Source organism: Euleptes europaea, chromosome 16 (assembly GCF_029931775.1).
Source record: "Euleptes europaea isolate rEulEur1 chromosome 16, rEulEur1.hap1, whole genome shotgun sequence".
NCBI lineage: Eukaryota > Metazoa > Chordata > Lepidosauria > Squamata > Sphaerodactylidae > Euleptes > Euleptes europaea.
In genome coordinates, this window is record NC_079327.1 from 53,619,025 (window position 1) to 53,642,811 (window position 23,787).

A 23,787-nucleotide genomic window follows, 5' to 3' on the forward strand; every position below is an offset into this window, starting at 1 on the left:
GATCTTTCCAAGTGTAGGCTTAAGAGGATGGGTCTCAAAATAATGGGGAATAACTACAATTAATTTTCACAGAAGACATCAAACAGTATAAATATTATTTGGTAATGGTAACCTATTTATAATTAGTTAAAAAAACAAAGAGAAGCTTTAAAAGAAGTTAGCGGAGAACAACTAAACTATTTCTGTATCTAAATTCTGTATTTATATAGTAAATAGCAGAAAAAATAATAACACTGCAAAATACAAACATCATTACTTACATCTGTACTTATCTTCCAAATGTGCTTTACACAGAGAAATTACACCAGTTTTGAAAGACAAGACCCGGATCTTTCCTGTTCGACCCCTATTGATATCAATCACAAAAGGGGGGGAATACAATCAATACTCAGTTCGTATCCATTGCTTTTAACTGAAACAATAGAACTGTACAGTTCTGAAAAGCACATAACAAGGAGAAAGGAAATCCCCCTCCCCCCAAACACAAGCCAAGAACATAACATTGAAGAGATAACTAGGAAACAGATAATACAGTAATTGTACAATAAGATAATGCTAGAATCAGGTATAAACAAAGCTTTGGAACGTTATTTATACTACAAGTTTTGTAATAAGCATTTTAATAACGACGAGAAATGTTTCCCTAGACAAGTCATGTAATTTATTTGTATCTCCCAAAGCTAAATGGCAGTTTCTAACAGTCTGCATCCTAGGAAATCTACCTTTCTGGTATTAAGTTCTTTATACACTCAAAGGTATGAATGAATGAATTTATTTTTACGGCCTTAGTCAAAACACATCAACCAAGCTGCAAAAGTAAGTAAAATAATCTCTTTGTAATAGGTAATATCAAAGATTTAAAAAATTAAAATACACTCAGAGGTATAGTAATTTCCTCTAAAGATCTACTGTGCTGCTTGCTTGTTCTCAAATAGAGATTTTATAGTACTTTATGAACTGCAGCTGCTGTGAGTGACTGAGACTAGGGCACATAGTCTATTGTTATTCTCTAGAAGAGGAAAATTTTATTGTTATATAAAATTGCTATACAAACTACTGTGGCTTATCATTACCTTTTTGTTTTATAGTGCCTATCATATAGCAGATGATGCCAAAAGTTGAAGTTTTGCTTATATTGATTTTCTTTTTTAATTAAGATCAAGGTTCCCCCGCACCCCCCGTAATTACTGGGAACTCTATATTTTTACTATAGAGTTTCTGGTGATTCCCAGAGAGCTGTGATGCCATTTCCAGTTTTCCCTGGAAATGACATCATGCCACTGCTGACAAGCACCTACCATGTCCCCTCCCCCTAGGCCTTCTGCTGTTTGCCAGGCTGTGTCTGGTATTCCTAGTTATTATCCCAAAATATTTGTTTTAAAGCTCATGAATAAAAAACAATCTTTTGAGACAGGTTATTAGCCCCCCCCCTCAGAGTAATTTAAACTTCTTTGAGTAACTTGACAGCTGAAGAGAACAGCTGATGAAATTACCTACAAAGGAGGCCAATAAATGAGAAGCAGGAAACACCCGTCTTAGGCATGACCGGAGAAATCCATGATTAGGATCTCTTAGTATTTTTAAAAGCTAAGTAGTAGCTTCCTGTGGGTGCTCTGAAGATTGAGCAGTTCCTGGCTTCCATTTCCCTACAGCTTTGGAGAGCAATATTTAATCAATGCATATGGCTTGGGAAGAAAGAACAAAATATAGTCTGCCAATAGGGATGCCAGCCTCCAAGTGGGACTTGAGGACCCCCTGGAATTACGGGTCATCTCCAGACTACAGAGATCAGTTCCCCTATAGAAAACAGATGCTTTGGAGGGTGGACTCTATGGCATTGTAGCAATGTCCCTGTCCTCCCCAGGCTCCACACTCAAATCTCTAGGAGTTTCCTAACCTGGATCTGGCAAAACTACCCCCATCCCCCATTGGTGGCCATGGAGGACCTGGTAACCCTACCTGCCACAGTTTGTAGAGTTGCCAGCTCTGAGTTTGGAAATACCTCAGTGGGGTATAATGTCATACAGTCCACCCTCCAAAGCAGCCAGGGGGAGCTGATGTCTGTAGTCTAGACATGACTTGTAATTCTGGGAGATTTCCAGGCCTGACCTGGAGATTGGCAACCCTAACAGTGAGCCTTTCACAGTCTTCAAAGCAGCTGCTTGATACTACTTGGTTTAAAAAAAAAAAACAGCTTTCCAGAGACCTTGATCAATGATCTCTTGAGTAATGTCTATTTTGACTTCCATCGCCCAGATCATATTAGACATATATGCATCACAGGCCCATTGCCTCTGTCCAAAGTATAATGATATTCCTTGTTATAGACCCTGAACTGACTGGCACTTCATACCGATCAAAGCATCATATAAAAGCAAATTATACGATATGTTCAGCTCCATGGGCTCCTGGGTGACCAAGGCCTCTAAAATGTTATCCCTGCTTAGTATCCTTGCATAGATCAGGCCCACATTTATGGACTAACTCAGAAGTATAATGAAAAAAATGTTGGCAGCTTAAAGGAATGGAATTGCTTTATAGAGCATTTCCCATATTCTAGGAGTCATGGCTAAAAGAGGAAGCATAAAACAAATGCAACCCTTCTAGCAGGGAAGTAGCTGGAAAACATATGTCATAAACAGAGTTAAGCCCATCAATGGTGTGCTTATTCTCATTTGTCTTCGTTGTGCAGTTTTAATTTAAAATGGAAGTGCTTGTGAATAACTTATTTTGGGGTTTCAGTTCAAACACATCAGTTGGCCTGTAATGCAAAATTACATTTGTATTTAGATGGAGCTATATGATGGTAGTTATTTTTAGAATTTGATCTATCAATTTTAATACCTAAGTAAGAGCAATCCTCTTTGGTCTACAGATGAAACAAAAATGTAATGAAATTGTGATAAATATCGCTAAACACTGATAACACAGTACACTAGGACAGAGGCAGATTATGACAAAGAACAAATCTTTTGCTGTATGTTGTAACTCTGGGAGAAGATACACAACAGACACCAGCAATTCCCTATCCAAAATTTAATTGGTTGTAATTATCTTGATTAAAATTTGATGAAAAATTATTGGGACCTGGAAGAAATCCAGAGCTATAAACCATGTCTTTAATTATTTCCCCCTTTGATTATACTAAAATCAGTTATTCTTTTCTTTAAACTGAAGCCATCATATTTTATTTGCCCAGCTGCCTATGGGAAGTAGTTACCCGTGCAAAACAGGTAATTTTAATCACATGGTAAATCCCGGTGGATAGTTACAAGAAATTTATGAGTGCCTAACAGAGTAATTATTTAACAAATGAGATAGAGCTTGAGAAAATGACCTCAGTTACATAGGACATTCTATTTAAAACTGTGCCATTTGACCCTTTACCATTTCATCTCTAAGAAACAGGGCTTGAAGCCTAACCAAGGGCTCCATTGATTCAGCTGAGTGATGTTAGGCCATTAGCTGTATTAAACTTGCACTTTGACCACCAGCTTTCCAGCTCTGAGCCATTCATTTTACAGCAAGGACAAAAGCTCATTATAATCGAAGTCTACCCACACATACGTGTCATAAACATTCAAAAGCCAGTTGAGGCACATATCTACGCAGAGAGGGACGTTGACCAGGTTATTGTGCTCTTGTTCCAGTCGGTCATAAATGGTAGTCAAGCAGTTAATAATCTGCAGTATATCCATTGGCTGGTCATTTTGTTTGAGGTTGTGCTGGTCCAAGGCATCACATGTGGCAGACAGACTCAGAAGATCCACTGTATGAATAATAAAAATAACAGCACTAATCAGAAGTATCTTCGGTGTGTAGCAAATTAGGAAACAGCTGAAAGTGTGTCATATTGGCTTGAGCATTCAGCTTTCATATTTCATTGTTAGTACTTCCTACTGTGTAATGTATTTGCTTTATATAGATAAAATTTAATTTGGTGACATAAAATGTTATTGTTGTAAGAACAGTCATCTGTCCAACTGCAGTGTTTTTATCAGCTGCATCCCCCAGGATAACAGAGGGATGCTTTCTCTAATATCTATTTATTAGCCAAATTGGAAATGCAGTGCAATACTTTTAACATGGAGCTTAAGGCTATGTCTTCAGCTCTACTGAGACAAATCAATGGTAATTAAATGAACACCTCAAGGATTAGGTGGCAGCCTAATTATATATGCACCTACAGATAACCAGGGGCCATTCTTTTTGAGAAAGCTTTCTATGACAGTGCCTTAAAAGTGTCTAATGGTTTTGTTTTTAAATGTCATGAGATAGTACTAATCTGTCCATTAATGAAGTAGAAAGTGTAAAAAGATGCTTCACTTTAGAGAATTATTGAATAATTCATAAGATACATGTATTCTGGGCATATTCTTTAGAGAACATATACTTTAAAGCATACCATTTAGTTTGGTTGGCCAATTTGAAATCCATATAAAATAGGTGTATGTATTATTCAGTAGAGGAAACATATTATTTCAGCCACTTTGCTGTACAAATAGGTCAGGACGTCTTTAACTTGCTCCCCACCCCTCCCCAGACATTTGAAATGTCCTAAGTAGCTACAAATCTATGTTTCTAAAAAATAAGTAAATCTAATCATGGGTTCAATTGATTTGATCAAATCAATTAAAAATCTTTTAAACATTTGCATATTTAGAGCAGTTCACTGTGATAGAACAATTTCAGGCTCCGAACAACAATGGCCACAATCTAAAAGGAGCCACACAAGCTGTCTTCTCACTACTATAGCTCCTGCCTCACTGGAGCAACTCATGAGCTTCTAGCCTAACTGGCTGTAAAAAACAGTACAGTGAAAATTATACCAGTCCCATGCATTGTTAGGCGGTCATGAGCTAGGAGTGCCCCTCTGGTGCTGCAGTACCCTCCGGCGTTCCACTTTTCTGGGAGAGGCAGCCCCAGTGCAGGCAGAGAAAACTTGAGGGTGGAATTTCAGTCACCCCATTTACCTTTTTGGCTCTCCTCTTGGCTGGTGTCACTTAACTGTCAGAGACCATCCAGCTACTCACCTCCGCCTTGGCTGCATTTAAGAGTTCCACCCTGTAACGGTGCAGACTCAGAGCTGGTTCCTGACTCCTTGCAGCAAATGACATTACCTGGGAAATTACTCTCTAGGAATGACAGCCCTTCTTGCTAATGGGAAAATCTCCACCCCTCTCCCAGGGCCACGAGACCCAGGCTGACCCCAACAGAGGTGGTCATGCCTCCTACTTCCCTCCCTTGCCAGCTGCGTGGGAGCAGCCTCTTTGGGAGGAAGGCAAGGCCTGGAGACTCTGCTGACTCAGTGTTTGTCACAAGACCACATTCCCTTAAGGAGCCTCTCAAATGGAGTGGATCCTTGTCATCCCATCAACCAGGGTGTGACACACCCCAACACCTCTTGGGTAAGTCTGGGAGAGCAGAGGTGGACTCTATACAGCATATGGTCATTAAGGGTTCAAATAACTGCATGAAGTGTGTAAAAGGCCGGGGGTGGGGCACATTTGACACATTCAAGGTTCTACTTGCACAGCAACCTATATCTGTGCATTCAAGCACATGTAGCCTTGTGATGTATAGTCAATACCCTACAAACGTGAGCATACTGTACAGATTGTGGAAAAGAATATGTGATGGTCAAGAAGGCGGTCAGTGCACCAGATACCACTTCATGTGTCCAACTGTATGCTCACTGACCATCTACGTAAAGGTCCCCTGTGCAAGCACCGGGTCATTCCTGACCCATGGGGTGACGTAACATCCCAACGTTTTCTAGGCAGACTTTGTCTACGGGGTGGTTTGCCAGTGCCTTCCCCAGTCATCTTCCCTTTACCCCCAGCAAGCTGGGTACTCATTTGACCGACCTCGGAAGGATGGAAGGATGAGTCAACCTTGAGCCGGCTACCTGAAAACTTCTGTTGGGATCGAACTCAGGTCGTGAGCAGAGCTCAAACTGCAGTACTGCAGCTTACCACTCTGTGCCACGGGGCTCTTGACCATCTACATAGGGGTACACAAAGTTCATGCTACATATAGGATTCCATTACATCTAGCGGTGGTTTGGAGCGGCTGAGTCTGATCTGGAGGACCGGGTATGATTCCCCACTCCTCCACATGAGCAACAGAGGCTAACCTGGTGAACTGGATTTGTTTCCCCACTCCTACACATGAAGCCAGCTGGGTGACCTTGGGCTAGTCACAGTTCTCTTAGAGCTCTCTCAGCCCCATCTACCTCACAGGGTGCCTGTGTGGGGAGGGGAAGGCGATGGTAAGCCGGTTTGATTCTCCCTTAAGTGGTAGAGAAAGTCGGCTTATAAAAACCAACTCTTCTTCTTCTACTACTATGTATATAGTGCTGTTTCTTCCTTGACTTTCCTTATAGGTTAACACGTTTTTTTGTATTCAGGCTTTTAAATGACTGTGTAGGTATCTTTTATCCTATGCATGTATGATTGTAGGATAGAATTTTTATTATTTCTTGGCTCGTAATCACTTTTATTAGTTTTTATTGTATTTTATGCCTTTTTATGATTAAAAGCTACCTTGTGTACCAACATGGGTTGAAAGTGTGAGATTAGTTGAAACACAATTTTCAACGTTTATAAAATGAAACACATTACATTTTTAAAAAATACATACTTCAATTGAAACAAAGTAATAAAATAAATAGAATCATGGTGAGAGACATGTGGGAGGAAGGAGAACAGATTGAAAACACAATTTTAAAATACTGATTAAAAATAATCCCAGAAAAACTTTAAACAAACAATACCCTCGAACAAACAATAATTCCCTACCCATGGAAAACATTTACTTTTCACCTATTCTACTGAATATCTTATTAATTATCACACAAAAGAAAAAGGTAGAAGAGAAAAAGAGAGAATACACAAGAAACTGCTATTCAAGATTTTTTTTTCATGATATTATAGTGTAGGGAAATGTAAATTAGGTTAAAAAGGTAAAGGTTGTCCCCTGTGCAAGCACCAGGTCATTACGTACCCATTTTGTACAGTGCAACCCTATTATATGTGCAGAAAAGTCCCCTTGAATAGTTCAGTTTTGCATAGTTTGCAGAAAGCTAGGAGAGTGAGAGCTTTCCTGACCCCCTTGGGAAGGCTACCCCACAAGGCAGGAGCCACAACAGAAAAAGCACACGTACGGTCAGTTGTTGAATTTGCCCATTTGCAGGCTGGCACCTGCAGAAGCCCCTACTGACTTCAGCAAAGTTGTCGCAGTGGAGCATAGGAAGAGAGACAGTCCTGCAAATAAGAGAATCCAAGACCATGGAGGGCTTTGTAGCTGATACTTTATACAGAGTGTGGTAACAGATGGACACCCAATGGAGCGTCTGCAGAATGGGACTAATATGTTCTGTATTCAACAGGCTGAATCCAACCAGCTTTTGAGCTGGTGGAAAACGATGATGGCACTACCTCCCCCCCCCCCCCACTCAAGGCTATGCTGGGGATCATGGGTATGGTTGATCATGGGTAGGATTGTTGGGAAATTTCTGGAGATTTGGGGGTGGAGCCTGGAGAGGGGAGAGTATGAGGAGGGGGGACCTTAGGAGGGTATAAAACAGGGTTGCCAGGCCCTGCCACAACCCTCTGTTCCTGTTGCTGCTCCTTTGGAAAGGGGAAGATTTTTTAAAGTCACCAGCATCATGCACAGCATGATGTCACTTCTGGGAAAAACTCAGAAGTGATGTCCAGGTCCCGTCCCCCACCCTGACCATCAGCGGGGGAGTGGGGGTGGAGGGGCTCTTGTCCAGAAGTGATGCCATCTCACAGTTAATGACAGGGGAGATGCTCTGGTATTTTGGCAAAAACTCTATTGCAGAAGCTGTTTTTACCACAGTTTTGCCCAAATACCAGAGCACCTCCCCTGTCACCACCAATGTGAAGACATCACTTCCAGAAATGACATCATCACACCAGCAATTTCAAGGCCTATGCCTCATGTTAAGCCTGGTAAGACCCCCACCAGCTATCTGGATGGTGCTTGGGGGAGGGCCCCCAAAGCGGGAGATCATCTGCCCCCATCAGGAGCCTCACAACCCTACACATCACTCTAGGAATTGCTGGAAACTATGGTTTTCCATGGAGTTTCTCACAATTCCTAGAGCAATGTGACATCACTTCCAGTTTTCCCTGGAAGTGATGTCACATCATGCATGACGCTGGAATCCTCCATCTCCCACCATATGCCAGCCATCAGCTGGCAACTTTAGTATAATGCTATACAGCATAATCCAAAACAGCCATTTCCTCCAGGGGAACTGATCTCTGTCATCAGTTGTAATTTCAGGAGATTTCCATGCCCAACCTGGAGGATGGAAACTCTAAATGGGATCTGCAGGGACAAAAAACATGTAGGACAAGGGCTGCAATAAAAAGGGGAACTGGGTGAAAAAGCTGTCTGGATGAAACCCAATCGGTCTTAAACTCCAGTTGGCAGACATGAGATGCAGTTTAATCTCAGGCAAATGGCTTCAATTTTATTGTATATGGGATCCCAGAGAATTTTGTCCCTTTCTTTCTTACACAATACTAACAAGTCAAGTGTAAAAGTGGCCATGCTAAAGGAAATTTATTAACAACAACAATGCTGTACAATTAAGTCTGGTTTAGAATGGTGCTGTAAAAGAGCATTTAAGGGGGGCATCTTATTTAGAAAATACAATGCCTTAAAAGAGCAAACTATGGTAACTAGTCATCCCAAACAGCTTCCTTTAAAGCAGGCATGAAGAATGTGCTTAGGTATTTAGCACAGGTGCTTGTAAAAACGTCCGGAACTATAAAACAATGACTTGAATAAGCCTTTAAGTAAAGATAAACAATGTCATAAAGTCCTCAAGACAGGTCAAAAGAGGACTGGCATTATTAGCACACACACACAAAACCAACAGTTTTTTCTTGGAAAAGGCAAATGATTAAAAGCATTTTATAGACTAAAGAATTTCACATATTCACTTAAATGCTATAATCAGTGCATCTATATTTTTTCTTCTATTTTTATACTGCTTGACATTGTCCACCTGGACAGAAATAAATGGAAAAAACATGATTCCCTTTGTTTACCCTCTCTCTACGACCGTCATTACTAGAAAGGAAAGCACAGCTATGTTTGTTTCCCAGAACAAACAGGTACACAACTGTGGTATTTAAGTTATCTCCAAAGTATATGCACAGATTACATTGCAGCACAGTAGTTAGCAAGAAAGACATTATAAGAACAGAAAGAGGCACAGATAAATCTACATATGCTTCAGCTGCTTTGGATTCTTCAAAATATCTGATTTAGAATGGAAATTGAAACCTGGAAATCTGTTTTGTTTTGATAATTTTTATGTGTGGCAGTAGAAAAGAACATGAAATGATGTAAGAAAAACTGCAGAATTATCAGAAGCAAGTGAGTTGGAAAATGATGAGCACAAGGAACTCAGAGAAACTAATATTCTTCCACCTTTCCCTTCCCACAGCAACACCCTGAGACTCCCACATTCTGGCTGTGGGCTCTCCATGGACAAAAACATTACTGGACATGGGGTTGCAGTGAAGAGGAGAAGCAGAGAGAAACTGCTTCTCCTCCTCCTTCTGGCAGTGCACCTTCTCCTGAAGCAAGAATTTCCACACACAGAACAGAGAGGGAGGAGACCTTCATGACCTTTTGTAGGTGATCCCCTTGGCAATGCTTCTTGGCAGTGGGAAGGGAACAGTTTCTACAAATGCAGAAACCAATGTACTGTACTTGAAGATATACAATTAACAGACTGTATTAACGTTAACTGAGACTCAAAGTCCAGATTTTAGTTACAGGTTACTTTCACATGGAGCTCTTGCTCTGCATTCTTACTAGGCTTGTGCATATCGATATACCCAAACCAAAAATAAACCCAAAATTAGCCATTTTGAAAATATTTGGATTTCAGTTTTACTGAACACCAAAACCTAGGGGTCTGCTCGAAGCTGAATATGCGATTCCTGAAAGCCAAATAGATATTTAGCTTTTTTGGTTTCGGCTATTTGCCTTCTGCAGAGTCTCCATGTTGCGTTTAAATCTTGCCCCCTGGCTGGTTTTCAGGGCAGCAGGAGGGAGAGAGGGAGCAGATATGTTGGAGAGGCCAATAGGAAGGCTCACTGGAGCTTCCCATGTGGCCAATGGCAGCAATGCATTCTACCTGGATTTTCAACAGAGGACAACCTCAAGAGGGAGAAGAAAGAGGGCCAGGAATACTCAGTGACCAGTAGGAACCCAGGTAAGAAAGAACAGTGTTCTTTCACCAATCACAGAAGGTGTTTTTTGGCTGGAATTATTTTCAGACTTTTCTGTGCTTGACCGAAGACTATAAAAGCAGGTCTGGTTCCCACACCAGCCACTCCTCACAGATGTTTGAGAGAGTTTGGTGGCTTTAGTTCCTGCTGCCTGATTCTCCCTTTGTGTCCTGGTGCCTCATCCTCATCTGCTGGATTACAACCTGCTGCTTGAATTGGATTCCTTGCTGTCTGGAGAAGACATCAAAGGGTTTGAAATATCATCATTTTCCTTTTAAACCAGCTGTTGTATTTGGGGCTTATTTTCTAAATTTTGCTAGAAGCCAGCAGGCCTTGGCCTGTTGGTTGGTGGGGGGGGGGGGAGTGCTAGTCTGAGGTGGTGGTTTGAATGATTGTTTGGGGGCCACTGCTTCCATTTCTCCACTGCTTGCTCTTTCACAGTTCCACTGTTTGGATTTTGGGTGGTTTCTCTGCCTCAGATCTTGCTGGCTTTCACCTGAATGGAGTGATTTGATTGATTGTTTGATGGGGGGCACAGCTTCCATTTCTCTACTGCTTGCTCTTTTGCATTTCCACTGTTAGGATTTGGGGGGGATTCTGTGTGTCATTGCTGGCTTTCACCTGAAAGGAGGGGGTGATTTGATTGATTGTTTGGAGGGGAGGACCTGCTTTGTTGTTGTTGTCATTGTTCTCATTGTTGCCTTGAGAGAGAGGTTTTTTGTGGCAGTTTGGTGTCTTCTTGTGTTCTCTGGTCTGCATAAGGTTTTGGTGGATTTATTGAGTCTAGCATTCTCTCTTGGAAGGTTTGCTGTTCAGACAGTCAAGACACTACTAGCTTTAATAAGGGCCTGTTGGGAACTTGTTGGGTTACATTTCCCTCAAATTTAAGCTATAGCTGTAGGGCTGTAGTTTCTTACCAATTAGGCTTCTGTTAGGCCTTAAAAGAAGTGAAGGATATCAATCTCCAAATACTTTTAAAAAATAGCTTAAAAGTTAATGGGTAGACTCTACTGGGTTCTATTCAGGATGGCGGAGGTTAGAGTTACAGTTCCACTATTAGGGAAGCAGTTGCTTGTAGAGAAAACTCCTCTGGTTCCTTGGGAATTATTGGTGGAGCACAAGGTTAGACAGGAGTTAATATCCTAAGGTACTTCCCATTTTTAAAAAGTTTATTAATTCCTTGGTTCTTGTAGGTTATCCGGGCTGTGTAACCGTGGTCTTGGAATTTTCTTTCCTGACGTTTCGCCAGCAGCTGTGGCAGGCATCTTCAGAGGAGTAACACTGAAGGACAGTGTCTCTCAGTGTCAAGTGTGTAGGAAGAGTCAGAGAGGGGTTGGGTTTGAGCTGAGTACTGTCCTGCAGACGTAATGTGCTAATCATTGTCCTGTAAGTATCAGGATAATGTACTAATGAGAGTGTGGTATGTTAATATGGAAGCATTGTATCCTGAAATGATCTGGTAATGTGTGAAATCCAAAGCTAATCTGCATGGCTATTGTTGACTGTAGCCTTTGTTAGTCTGGAGGTTTTTCAGGGCAGGAAGCCAAGCCTTATTCATTCTTAAACTCTCTTCTTTTCTGTTAAAGTTGTGTTGATGTTTATGAATTTCAATGGCTTCTCTGTGCAATCTGACAAAATAGTTGGTAGAATTGTCCAGTCTTTCAGTGTCTTGGAATAAGACCCTGTGTCCTGTTTGTGTCAGTCCATGTTCAGCCACTGCTGATTTCTCAGGTTGGCCAAGTCTGCAGCATCTTTCATGTTCTTTTATCCTTGTTTGTATGCTGCGTTTTGTGGTCCCGATTTCTCCACAGCTGCAAGAAGTTTACATCGGGACCACAAAACGCAGCATAACTGATTTTTTTCTTTTGCACAATCTTAATTCCTACCTAAACTGCAGTAGCTTTTTTTTTGGGGGGGGGGTGTCTTCCATACAACATTGTCCTGCAATTGGTCACCTTGCAGGTTTTTCCCAGCTTTGCTGCAAGGTTTCCAAAACATGCTTTGGTACAATCTTTTTTGCCAAACAGAGGATGCACAAGAAATTGCTATTCTAGAAGGATCTTTTTCAAATACAATGTTTTCATGATAATGTAGTGTAGGTAAAGGTAAAGGTCCCCTGTGCAAGCACCGGGTCATTCCTGACCCATGGGGAGACGTCACATCCTGACGTTTTCTAGGCAGACTTTGTTTGCGGGGTGGTTTGCCAGTGCCTTCCCCAGTAGTCTTCCCTTTACCCCCAGCAAGCTGGGTCCTCATTTTACTGACCTCGGAAGGATGGAAGGATGAGTCAACCTTGAGCCGGCTACCTGAAACCGACTTCCGTCGGGATCGAACGCAGGTCGTGAGCAGAGCTTTTGACTGCAGTACTGCAGCTTAATACTCTGCGCCACGGGGCTCCTATGTAGTGTAGGGAAATGTAAACTGTGTTTTACCGCATACTAAGTGTATATACATCTTCTCTATTGCGATTGCCTATCTATTTAACTGTGAATCAGCTACAATTTCCCAGTACATGTATATACAAATATATACAATAAATCCATGTGATTTATTTCCAGTATTTATACCCTCACTTCTTCCAACCAGTTCAGGTTACATTAGGTTAAAAAGGTAACAGTTGTCCCCTGTGCAAGCACCAGGTCATTACTTACCCATTTTGTACAATACAACCCTATTATCTGTGCAGAAAAGTCCCCTTGAATAGTTCAGTTTTGCATAGTTTGCAGAAAGCTAGGAGAGTGAGAGCTTTCCTGACCCCCTTGGGAAGGCTACCCCACAAGGCAGGAGCCACAACAGAAAAAGCACACGTACGGTCAGTTGTTGAATTTGCCCATTTGCAGGCTGGCACCTGCAGAAGCCCCTACTGACTTCAGCAAAGTTGTCGCAGTGGAGCATAGGAAGAGAGGCAGTCCTGCAAATAAGAGAATCCAAGACCATGGAGGGCTTTGTAGCTGATACTTTATACAGAGTCTGGTAACAGATGGACACCCAATGGAGCGTCTGCAGAATGGGACTAATATGTTCTGTATTCAACAGGCTGAATCCAACCAGCTTTTGAGCTGGTGGAAAACGATGATGGCACTGCCTTTCACCCCACCCCCCACCACAAAGGCTGTGCTGGCCATACAGTGAGCCCCTTCCCACCAGCAATGAGGTCTGGGTAACCACTGTTATCTTCTTCAGTGGGATTGTTCTATGGCAGATGTATTGGTTCATTCTCTCATAGAGAGGTAGAAGTTCATCAGAGGGGGCTCGTTAGGATAAAGAGGTCAAAATCTGATTTTCGGTGTTAAAATGCACAAGCGAAATGAGTGCAGCCTGAATTGAGAATTCAGATGTCTTTTTATGGTTCCAAGTGGCTCTAGCCTAAGGGCTGAGCTGTAGAACTATTAACCTGTGCACCAATGAAGGATTCAAAGATCCAGCTGCCAAAATGTAGGTAATGAATAGATTCTGGTGAGCTCAGTGAGCCCCATACAGCTGGGGGATCAGGCGCTGCAAGCCCCCGAGAAAATTTTGAAATCTGAGCAATTACTGGGACATTTTGAGGCCATATGAAATGGGCATTAGAGCATATTCTAAGGTCAATATTAAGTAGTTCAACCCACTGGCTTATGATTCTATCACTAAAATAGCCTTATTTTAATAACAAACACTTCAAAAAACTCCATCGATTTTGTTGAAAAATTCACTCATTCAAAAAAACAAAAAGTTGCTTCTGGCCCCCTCTGGGATTAGGGGCCCTGAAGCTCAAGCTTCATTAGTTTCATAGTAGAGCCACCATTGGTTTATTCTGAAAAAGCATTGCTAGACTCTGATCACATTCTTGAAAATAACTGGTGGTGGAAAGTGCCATCAAGTCACACCCAACGTATGGCAACTCTGTAGGGTTTTACAGGTAAAAGGCATTCAGAGGTTGTTTGCTGTTGCCTGCCTCTGTGTAGCAACACTGGACTTCTTTGGTGGTCTCTCACCCAACCACTAACCAGGGCTGACCCTGCTTAGCAGTCATGATCTCATGAGTTCAGGCCAGCTTAGCGCATAATTACATAGATTTTATTTTTTTCAAGTAACAGTAGGCTTGCTTAACTTTATCTGTTCAACAAGTAAATGGAGGCAAGGAGACAAATTGTGGTTGCTCATCCTGACTTCCTTGTCTTTATATAGAAATGAGAGGAGAACCTATGCGTATGCAACATGCAAACTCATAAAAGGTAAAGGTCCCCTGTGCAAGCACTGGGTTATTCCTGACCCATGGAGTGACATCACATCCCGACGTTTCCTAGGCAGACTTTGTTTACAGGGTGGTTTGCCAGTGCCTTCCCCAGTAGTCTTCCCTTTACCCCCAGCAAGCTGGGTCCTCATTTTACTGACCTCGGAAGGATGGAAGGCTGAGTCAACCTTGAGTCGGCTACCTGAAACCAACTTCCGTCGGGATCGAACTCAGGTCGTGAGCAGAACTTGGACTGCAGTACTGCAGCTTACCACTCTGCGCCACGGGGCTCCTGCAAACTCATAGGCTCTATCAGGAACCTGACAAAATGCAGACCTTTGGTTGAATACACGAAGGTCTGCAACCATAGATAAAATCCTGCTGCCCCGCCCCTTGAATTCAGCGAACACAGAGAACCCAACTACCTGTTGTGCTTTCCCAGGGGACCACCCCCAGGCCATTCTGGTGTCATGGATAAAGTGTTAGACTAGGATATGGGAGACCCAGGTTCAAATTCCCATTGTGCAATGAAACCTTGCAGGGTGACCTTGGATCAGTCACACACTCTCAGCCTAACCTACTTCACAGGGTTGTTATGAGGATAAAATGGAAGAAAGAAGAATGATGTAAGCTGCTTTGAGTCCCTATTGGAGAGAAGGGTGGGGCACATACTTGAAGTAAATAAATAATAAGTGTGGAGAGGTGTGTTTTGAAGTTCCCTAGTCTGAAGTAGGACCTTGGCACATGGAGAGAGGGGGCTTAAACCATCCCCAAGCATCCTTTTTCTAACACAAAACAGCCTTGGAGGCACTATTTGCTTTTTTGCCCTCATGGGGGCTGGACATGTACTGATGAGCTACACATTAGGCTTCCTGAATGAGCAAACAGTGCCTCCTTGGACATTTCTAGTCCCCTCTCTCTGCAGTACTGAACTGAATTGGGCCTGTAAGTGCCTGGGAAGTGTGGAACTTCAGAATGCAACCCTCCACCTGACTCAGGGACATCCCTGGGGAAAACGTAACATGAAGTTTAGCCTACAACTGCTGTATGAAAAGTCTTTGTGTTAGGAGGCAGACAGGGAATTACTGGAACATCTCCAAAGGCAAGGAGGGCTATCATCTCATCCTCACTGTGTGCAGATTCCCTCTCTAGATTAACTCTTACAGATATTCCAAACTGTTTTTTATACCAACTCTCCACAAATTGGAAACAGAGACTCAAAAATGCTTACACTTAAAAACTCAATACAATATCAATTTCCCTGTAAAATCACTCATTTGAAATTTATGCAACAGTACCACTGGCATTAATTATATGTTCCCCAATCTCCTTTTTAAAACTCTCCCCAACTATTTTTTTAAACTTAACAGGAATGAGCAAATTCCTTATTTTTCAATGTAGGAATGATGAACCAAATTTCTTTAATAAAAACTCTGTTGTTGTGGTCGTGGTTTCTGATCATTGTGATTCAGCATATATTATTGGTGTCTTAACAACAACAGAAATCCCCCTCAATAGGCTTTACTAGCTGTATTTAAGCAGCCCATCAGAATTTGAGGGAGGAAACCCACTATCAGCTGAAAGGAGTGGAGATTGGTACATGTAGAAAGAAGCGACAATTCTCATGGTGGACAGGCAAAGGAAATAGCAGATAGCATAGGCTCAGCCTGCCCTATGAGGGCAGAGGATCTTCTGCATGTGTCCCTTTGCCTCTACCTGGCCACTACCTGTTTATTTAGGAATAAACAAAATACTAATAAATGGCACGACTCCAGTACTCTCTCCTCCAAATGCACTTCTCCCTATTCCCCTTGTCTTTGAAACGTCTCGTTGCTCAGTAATATGGAACGTGTATAAGACTAGCAGACAGCCAGTGGTTAAAAGTGGCAAACTCTAATCTGGAGAACCGGATTCGATTCCCTGCTCCTTCACATGAAGCCTGCTGGGTGACCTTGGGCCAGTCACAGTTCTCTCAGAACTCTCTCAGCCCATGCAGAGCCAGGCAATGGCAAACCACCTCTGAATGTCTCTTGCCTTGAAAATGCTACAGGGTCACCGTAAGTCAGCTGTGACTTGACAGCACTTTACACACACAAAACACCGGCATTTCCTAGTATTTAGCACTTCCATTAGTGGAGGCTGGGAGGATTATTTTTACCACTTCTCTTTTTCCCTGTGGACCCTAACTTTGTCACAGTTATTTTCGAGCAGCCTTGATCTCCGGAAACAAAATGGGGGAGGCTCAGTGGGCAGCAGGAGAGGAGGTGGGCAGCAGGAGAGACATTGTGTTCCACTAACCTCACTAGCTTTGAATCCACTTCACTTCTAAATAGGAGGCTGAAGCAGATTTGGGGGGGGGGTATAGCTGGACCCCAGTGTCTGTATGTGCATTTGTCCTGGGGGCACCCCATTTTGGAGCAGCTGGCACAAGTACTGGGCTTTGGACCAGGAACCAGCATGCATCCCCTCAGAGGGAAGAGTCCCCTGAATCTGGGTGTGTATGATATGTGGTGGAACAAACTTTCTTTTGGGGTACAGAGCTTTTAAATTGGCCTCAATATCATTCAGGAACTAGGAAATGCGAATAAGGAAGTGGGAACGAACTGGGAACCAACTTCAGCCTCCTCTTCTAGAAGAACTAGTAGAACAAATGTAGGACAAGCTGGCCTTAGCAACAATGAATTAACTCAGCTTCAGTACATTTTAAATACATATAAACAAAAATGAAGATTTTCTGATTACTCACAACAGAGGGCTTTCTGAAGTCTTCGGAGCTTCATGGCAGTTCTGTATGCTGAGAATCTTACATTGTTCAGGTCAGCTAAAAGATGAATGAGAGGTGGGAAAGGGTGAAAGCTATTATTTCTTCATTTGAATAAATGTATTCAGTACAGAGAAAAGCTAAGCATAAATGGAAAACAATCTAAATGTATAATGAATTGAATTGGAAATAGAAAGGTCATTGTTCATAATAGCAACACTGGTCTGATAGGACATACTTCACATCCAGCCAGCATTAGGTATCATAGAATCATAGAGTTGGAAGGTGCCATACAGGCCATCTAGTCCAACCCCTTGCTTAATGCAGGATCAACCTAGAGCATCCCTGACAAGTGCTTGTCCAGCCTCTGCTTAAAGACTGCCAGTGAGGGGGGAGCGCACCACCGCCCTAGGCAGCTGATTTCACTGTCAAACAACTGTTACTAATATCCAGCTGGTACCTTTCCTCCTGCAATTTAAACCCATTATTGTGGGTCTTATCCTCTGCTGCCAACAGGAACAGCTCCCTGCCCTCCTCTAAGTGACAGTCCTTCAAATACTTAAAGAGAGCAATCATGTCCCCCCTCAACCTCCTCTTCACCAGACTAAGCATTCCCAATTCTCTCAGCCTTTCCTCATACGGCTCGGTCTCCCGGCCGCTGATCATCCTCGTTGCTCTCCTCTACACCCACTCGATTCTGTCCACCTTTAAGGTTAACTGAATTCAATGAAAAGTTAAACATTTCCTTATCACTTCTGCAATGAAATCAATAATCTCAAATTATTTTAATTTTGGAGGATATGGGGTGCTATTATGAAGCCACTGAATGGAGTTATTTTAAGAAAAATATCAATTAAGAACTTTCTTTTCTTCTGCTTAACAGATGCAATGAACTGCTTGTTAGACAACTAGAAAGGGAAAATGACATAGAACAAATTAAAAAGAAAAGAGAGATGTAGACTTCTGCCAGGCTTTGCATGTGGCAACCAAATCCCAGGATGCAACTGGGAACAATGCAGCTTTATAAAATACTGACTCCAGTGCCAATTTCACCTAGTTTGGGACTGTTGGCTGCAGCAGATTTCTCAAAGGCCAACCGCTTCAGTTTAAATAACAACCTAGCTCTAAAGATACCCTTTGAAGTTTATAATGAAGGTGACGTGTATAATAATGAAGCTGGCGGCCACAACCAAGTCAAGGAAATGCTGCCTAAGGGCAGAGGCATGACAATATCTTTATTGAAAGATTTCTTCCTCTTGAAAAAAGAATGGGACTTAAAATAAACGTGGCAAGCCCATTTAAAATAAGCTTGGAAAGCCTTTGCTAGGGATTTGCCTACATATGCTTGGGATTGTGGTACCTCAGTTCTCCTGGATCAAATCTGAAACTCTTCTGCAGCATGAGTCAGGTGCCCAAACCCGTATGCCAGTACTGTCTGTTCCCAGCAACTCTGGCGGTGGCTCCTGAAGGTGCCAGGCAGAGGCATTCCCAGTGCTGCTTCTAAACGTTGGGGAATAAACACTGGATGTTCTGTAAGCCCCATATTTATGCTGCTGAGCTATGGTGCATCCAAAAATCCAAACAGTACCTGTGAATCTGGTTACGCTGCACTATAGTCATTTGTCCTCCTTATGGGGATTCAGCAAGAAATGAAAAAATGCAGCCTTTAAGGCCGCATCATCTCTACATCAACAAAAGCATTAATAAATAAAAGTCTTGCATATAAATTCTAACACAAAAAAGCCCTGCTGACAAAAACAAAATATTTTTGCTCTTTCTTCTTTTGATTTATATTCTCTTTTCTTCATTCCATACTCTACTTGTGAACCACCGAGAAAGAGCATAAATGTGCTCTTGTCCTTGCCATCTCCAGCCCAGAAGGTTCCCTTCCCATATCTTGGACCATATAGGCAACTGCTGATTCGACTGAGTAATTTTCTCCAGCTTGGGAGATGTTTACTTTATAGGACGATGTCCTTGGTTTCATTTCTTAATGGACTTTCATTTTTGCTGCATTTGCATGCAGAACTCGTTTCTACTATTTTGTAACGTTTGTATCAATCCTTTAGAACATTTATATCTATCTTGAGCTGTATCAATTTTGATGTCACAATACATTTAGGTTTAGTCAGATAGTCAGGCAACAGAATATTTGTTGTGATTGATTCTGTTTAAGAAAAATATAAAATTGAATACACAGTAAGTGGTTGATGTTATTGAATGAGCCTACGGGCTAACGTATTTTTGATAACCTCCAGGTACTAGCAGGAGATCTCCTGCTATTACAACTGATCTCCAGCTGATAGAGATCAATTCACCTGGAGAAAATGACCGCTTTGGCAATTGGACTCTATGGCACCGAAGTCCCTCCCCTCCCCAAACCCTGCCCTCCTCAGGCTCTGCCCAAAAACCTCCTGTCGGTGGCAAAGAAGGACCTGGCAACCCTACAGACCTGCTTTACCATAACAGTGACAAACCTTGATTTGGCTTGGAATAAATTCTGGAATTTAAACAAAAATCCTTAAATTATCCTGAAAGCAAATTAATAAAACTTTCGTTTTGCCAAGGCACCATGACTGCAATTTCATTAAAGATAAATTCTCTTGCTCTGAAAAGTACATTAAGGACAGAGGAAAGAAGAAAGAGTTCTAAATTACAAATGAGTCTCAGAAGTGAATAACACAGATTACCATATAACTAGCATCTAGTGAAGTAGAAAAGCATTCAAATGCTGGTTAACCAATGTAAATGATAATGATGGAAGAAGTAATAAACCAGAAAAAAACTTTATACAGTAACATGATAAGCAATTAATTGGAGTGTTTTGCTTAATAATAATAAACATGTGTGTGTGTGTGTGTGTGTGTGTGTGTGTGTGTTAAGTGCCGTCAAGTTGCTTCCGATTCATGGCGACCCTAATAAAACATGTCTGGATATGAAAACATGTTCCATTTCCAAACCTCTGATCTATACTACTGCTTATTTTCCCCATTAAAGGTAAAGGTAACCCCCTGTGCAAGCACCAGGGGGTGACGTCACATCATGACATTTACTAGGCAGACTATGTTTACGGGGTGGTTTGCCACTGCCTTCCCCAGTCTACACTTTACCCCCAACAACCTCGGAAGGATGGAAGGCTGATTCAGCCTTGAGCCAGCTACCTGAAACCGACTTTCATCAGGATTAAACTCAGGTAGTAAGCCTTTCCTTTTATCCCTTAGAAGCTCCTTGATCAATTGATCTTGAGCAGCATATATCTAGTGTTGGAGGGATAGAAGGACTGAAACAAATCTTGCCACTGACAATGTAGCCTTGGGGTCCCTGTCGCTTAGTAAAAAAGGCATTATGTCAGTCACAGAGGCATTGGATTTGTATATTAAAAGGGGGGAAATATAGTGCGATCGAAGTTCCTCGTAAAAGCGGCATTCCAAAAGGGCATGGGCTAATGTGTCAATAGAGCCAGAAGAGCAAGGGCAGATCCTGTCTGAGTATGGTATATTCAGAATTCTGCCCTGCATTACCATAGAAGGGTTAGCATTCAATCTAGCCAAGCAAAAAGCTCTACAGAGACGAAGAGTTGTCAGATAATATGTATAGGCAGGCAGACCACGTGGAGGGGGTATTCCGAAGAACTGGGATGAACAGACACGACGAGCACGAAAAGTAGTGCTGTTATAATCGAGCTCTTTAATGCGCTTTTTAATTTTGGCAAAAGCTTCAGTTTTCCCAAGATCTGATAACATATCCTGCAAGAAGCCCAGCAACGCCAGTTTCTCATCTAAGACTTTTTGCCATGAGGATTTGAAAGGGTCATGCTTCAGAGAAGCTAGGAACCCCTCAGTGCTAAAGCACAGTTTAAGGTGTAGTTTAAAGGCGGCCAACCACGCCCTAGCTTCAAGTGACATTTGGTCAAACTCGGAACGAAGAGTAACGCCAGCAACACATCGAGGGGCAGGTAGTAAGCAGAGCTTTGACTGCAGAGCTGCAGTTTCCCACTCTGCACCACGGGCTTCCTTTATTTCCCCCTTTATTTGATCCTTTTTGTTTCCTTGTTGAAGGCTACTTTTTTATAGCACATGTAAATTTGTCTTTTATCACTAGAGCCAATTATATTTTTCTTGCAGTATCAACAGTAATATAATCTCACTTAATTTCACTCATAAACATTTCATTTGTATGCCTGATCGCATTTGCTTACTTCCTTCATTGGTGTATTTTTAAATCAAATTTATTCTACAATAAATGTTTGAACCTCAAATGTTCCTTATGTAAGAGATGCACTTGAAGCAACGGCATGATTACAGGACTTGTATTATTCACAAGAATGTCTACAATTCTTGATATCTGGTCTCCTCACCAGAAATTATAGCTTATAGATATTCAAAGAAAGAAAAATTCTTGTTCAGTACACATGATTGAATCTAGATTGTATTCAACAATTTCAAATGTAGGAATCATTAGAATAGCACGTCCTAAAAAAAGTTCTCTACAAGGGAGAGGAAAAAAAATTGTTACCCACAAACCTATCAGCAGGCAGCCCTAGCACTGGCAAAAACAGTCAAGGACTTAATTCCCTGCCGGGAAGTCTCACAGAGCAATCTTGAAGCAGGGGAGGTAGTTAGGGAGAGCCCGGAGATGGCATAGCCATGCCACCACCTGAGTGGCTTGCAGCAGCCCAGAGCAAATTAAAAATAAATCCCCCCAAAGCCCCGTGAAACTCCTCCACTGAGTTTCATGGGGCTACGCCACATGTTTTGCAGGTGCAAGTTTGTGCTTGCAAAAGGGGGCGTTTACAGGGCAAAAGGATTCAGGGAATGCCACCTTCAGTGCCCGTGTGAGCCCTCACACTGGAGAAACGCTGCCAGGGAGGTAGCCCCGGCGTCCGAGCCTCGTGCTACCACATTGCTCCCCAGAGCCAGTGTAAGTTGTCCTGCACCGGTGGTAGTGTCCACTTATTCGGCACAAGTGGCACTAACGGCAGGGGTCATGCCGGCTCCAAAGGCCATTCAGCCCACCCCCTTGAGGATTGCTCTGCCTGTCTTTAACCACTACACAGATCCGACATCGCAGTTTCCCTCCATCATTGCATCTCTGTATAATGTTGACTGCACTGATGAATTTTGCTTGTCATACAGTTATTAAAAGTCCTGAGCTCCTGCTTGGAATGGAGGGATATTCAAGCAACAACTTCAGTAACACTGTGTGTTCAGAGGCTGTCAAACAGCAAATAAAATCTATTATAAATGTGCTCTCAGACAAACTCTGATCAGCAATTCCAGTTCATAGAGGAAATGTGATCCAAAAGAGTAGTCCAGTGAATAGAGATCACAAAGCATTATGTTTCAAACACACACACACACACACACACACACAAGAATGAATGAATGAATGAATGCTGAATACCAGACTTCCCCTGACAGCATAAGTTAAACATTAACTTCAGGACAAACAAGCAAAGAAGTTTTCGGTACAAAGAATTTACATGCTTCCACATCTACCTTTCAGTCAAGCTTTCTACAGCAAAAGCACTGTACAAGGAACTGGTACAGGGACACAAATTGTGCTTAACACAGAGGATAGTTTTCTCTGGATATACTTCTCAAGGGAGGCACTCTGGACTCAAAGGAGTGACTCTGGGGAAAGGTGTTTGATGTTAGAGCCTCTGATGGGTCAACAGCCCCTTTTATTAAAAAAAAATTAATAAATTTTTTTAAATGTCACCATAAGTCTGCTGCAACTTTACAGAACTCTACACACACACACACACACACACACACACACACACACCGCCTATTAACAATTTCTGGACAGTCCATGCATTCTTTTGCTAAATGCTGTGTACCTTCACATTTTTGTAAAGGCTAATTAGAGAGCAGAATGGAAAGATACTTCCACTTAGAAAGACCTTATTTTGGGCAGGGAATCTAGGGATAAAGGGGTAGATGTAATGAAAGTAAAAATATTTTACGTTAATTTTAAGAACTTTGTGCATATGACATTAAAAAAACAACCTTGCTGAATGTTTACAACAGTGGTTCCCAACCTTTTTTTGACCAGGGACCACTAGGACTTTTTTGTTCGGTGCAGGGACCCCAAGGTTCAAAATAAAAATTCAGAGAATTTGAAAATAAACTTTAATCATAACTGTTAGTTAAACATTAAACTTAGAATAATATTTGAATATATATATATATATATTTATAATAGAGAACTTTTAATTGAAAATATTAATTTATTATGGGTTGAAAACTTTGTTTCGCGGACCTTAATTTAGTTCTCGTGGACCCCTGGGGGTCCACGGCCCCCCGGCTGGGAACCAGTGGTTTACAAGGTAGTACTTTCTCTTGGCCATCTGGTAGCTCAAATGTGAGTCCCACAACTTAAAAGCAGTATTTAAAAACAATGTCACTTTAGTCTGGGCTGTAACATTTGTTAATTTGCAAGCAAAGATACTTCTAAGTACTTCTAAATTATAATGTAAAACTGCAATACATTTTGACATGAATTTGTTATATTCTACTGTGATGCAAAAA

At 41.9% G+C, this 23,787-nt stretch overlaps 1 protein-coding gene across 2 annotated transcripts in view; it reads right to left on the reverse strand.

The window, feature by feature from the left end:
• DMD (dystrophin) overlaps positions 1-23,787 on the reverse strand; it is a 1,354,185-nt gene that overhangs the window by 81,294 nt on the left and 1,249,104 nt on the right. For both annotated transcript variants that reach the window (XM_056862020.1, XM_056862019.1), the window contains 3 exons: positions 17,240-17,314; positions 3,568-3,769; positions 261-346 (listed from right to left, as the gene is read on the reverse strand). In XM_056862020.1, the coding sequence (XP_056717998.1) occupies positions 261-346; positions 3,568-3,769; positions 17,240-17,314 (363 nt within the window). The remainder of the gene's footprint in view (positions 1-260; positions 347-3,567; positions 3,770-17,239; positions 17,315-23,787) is intronic.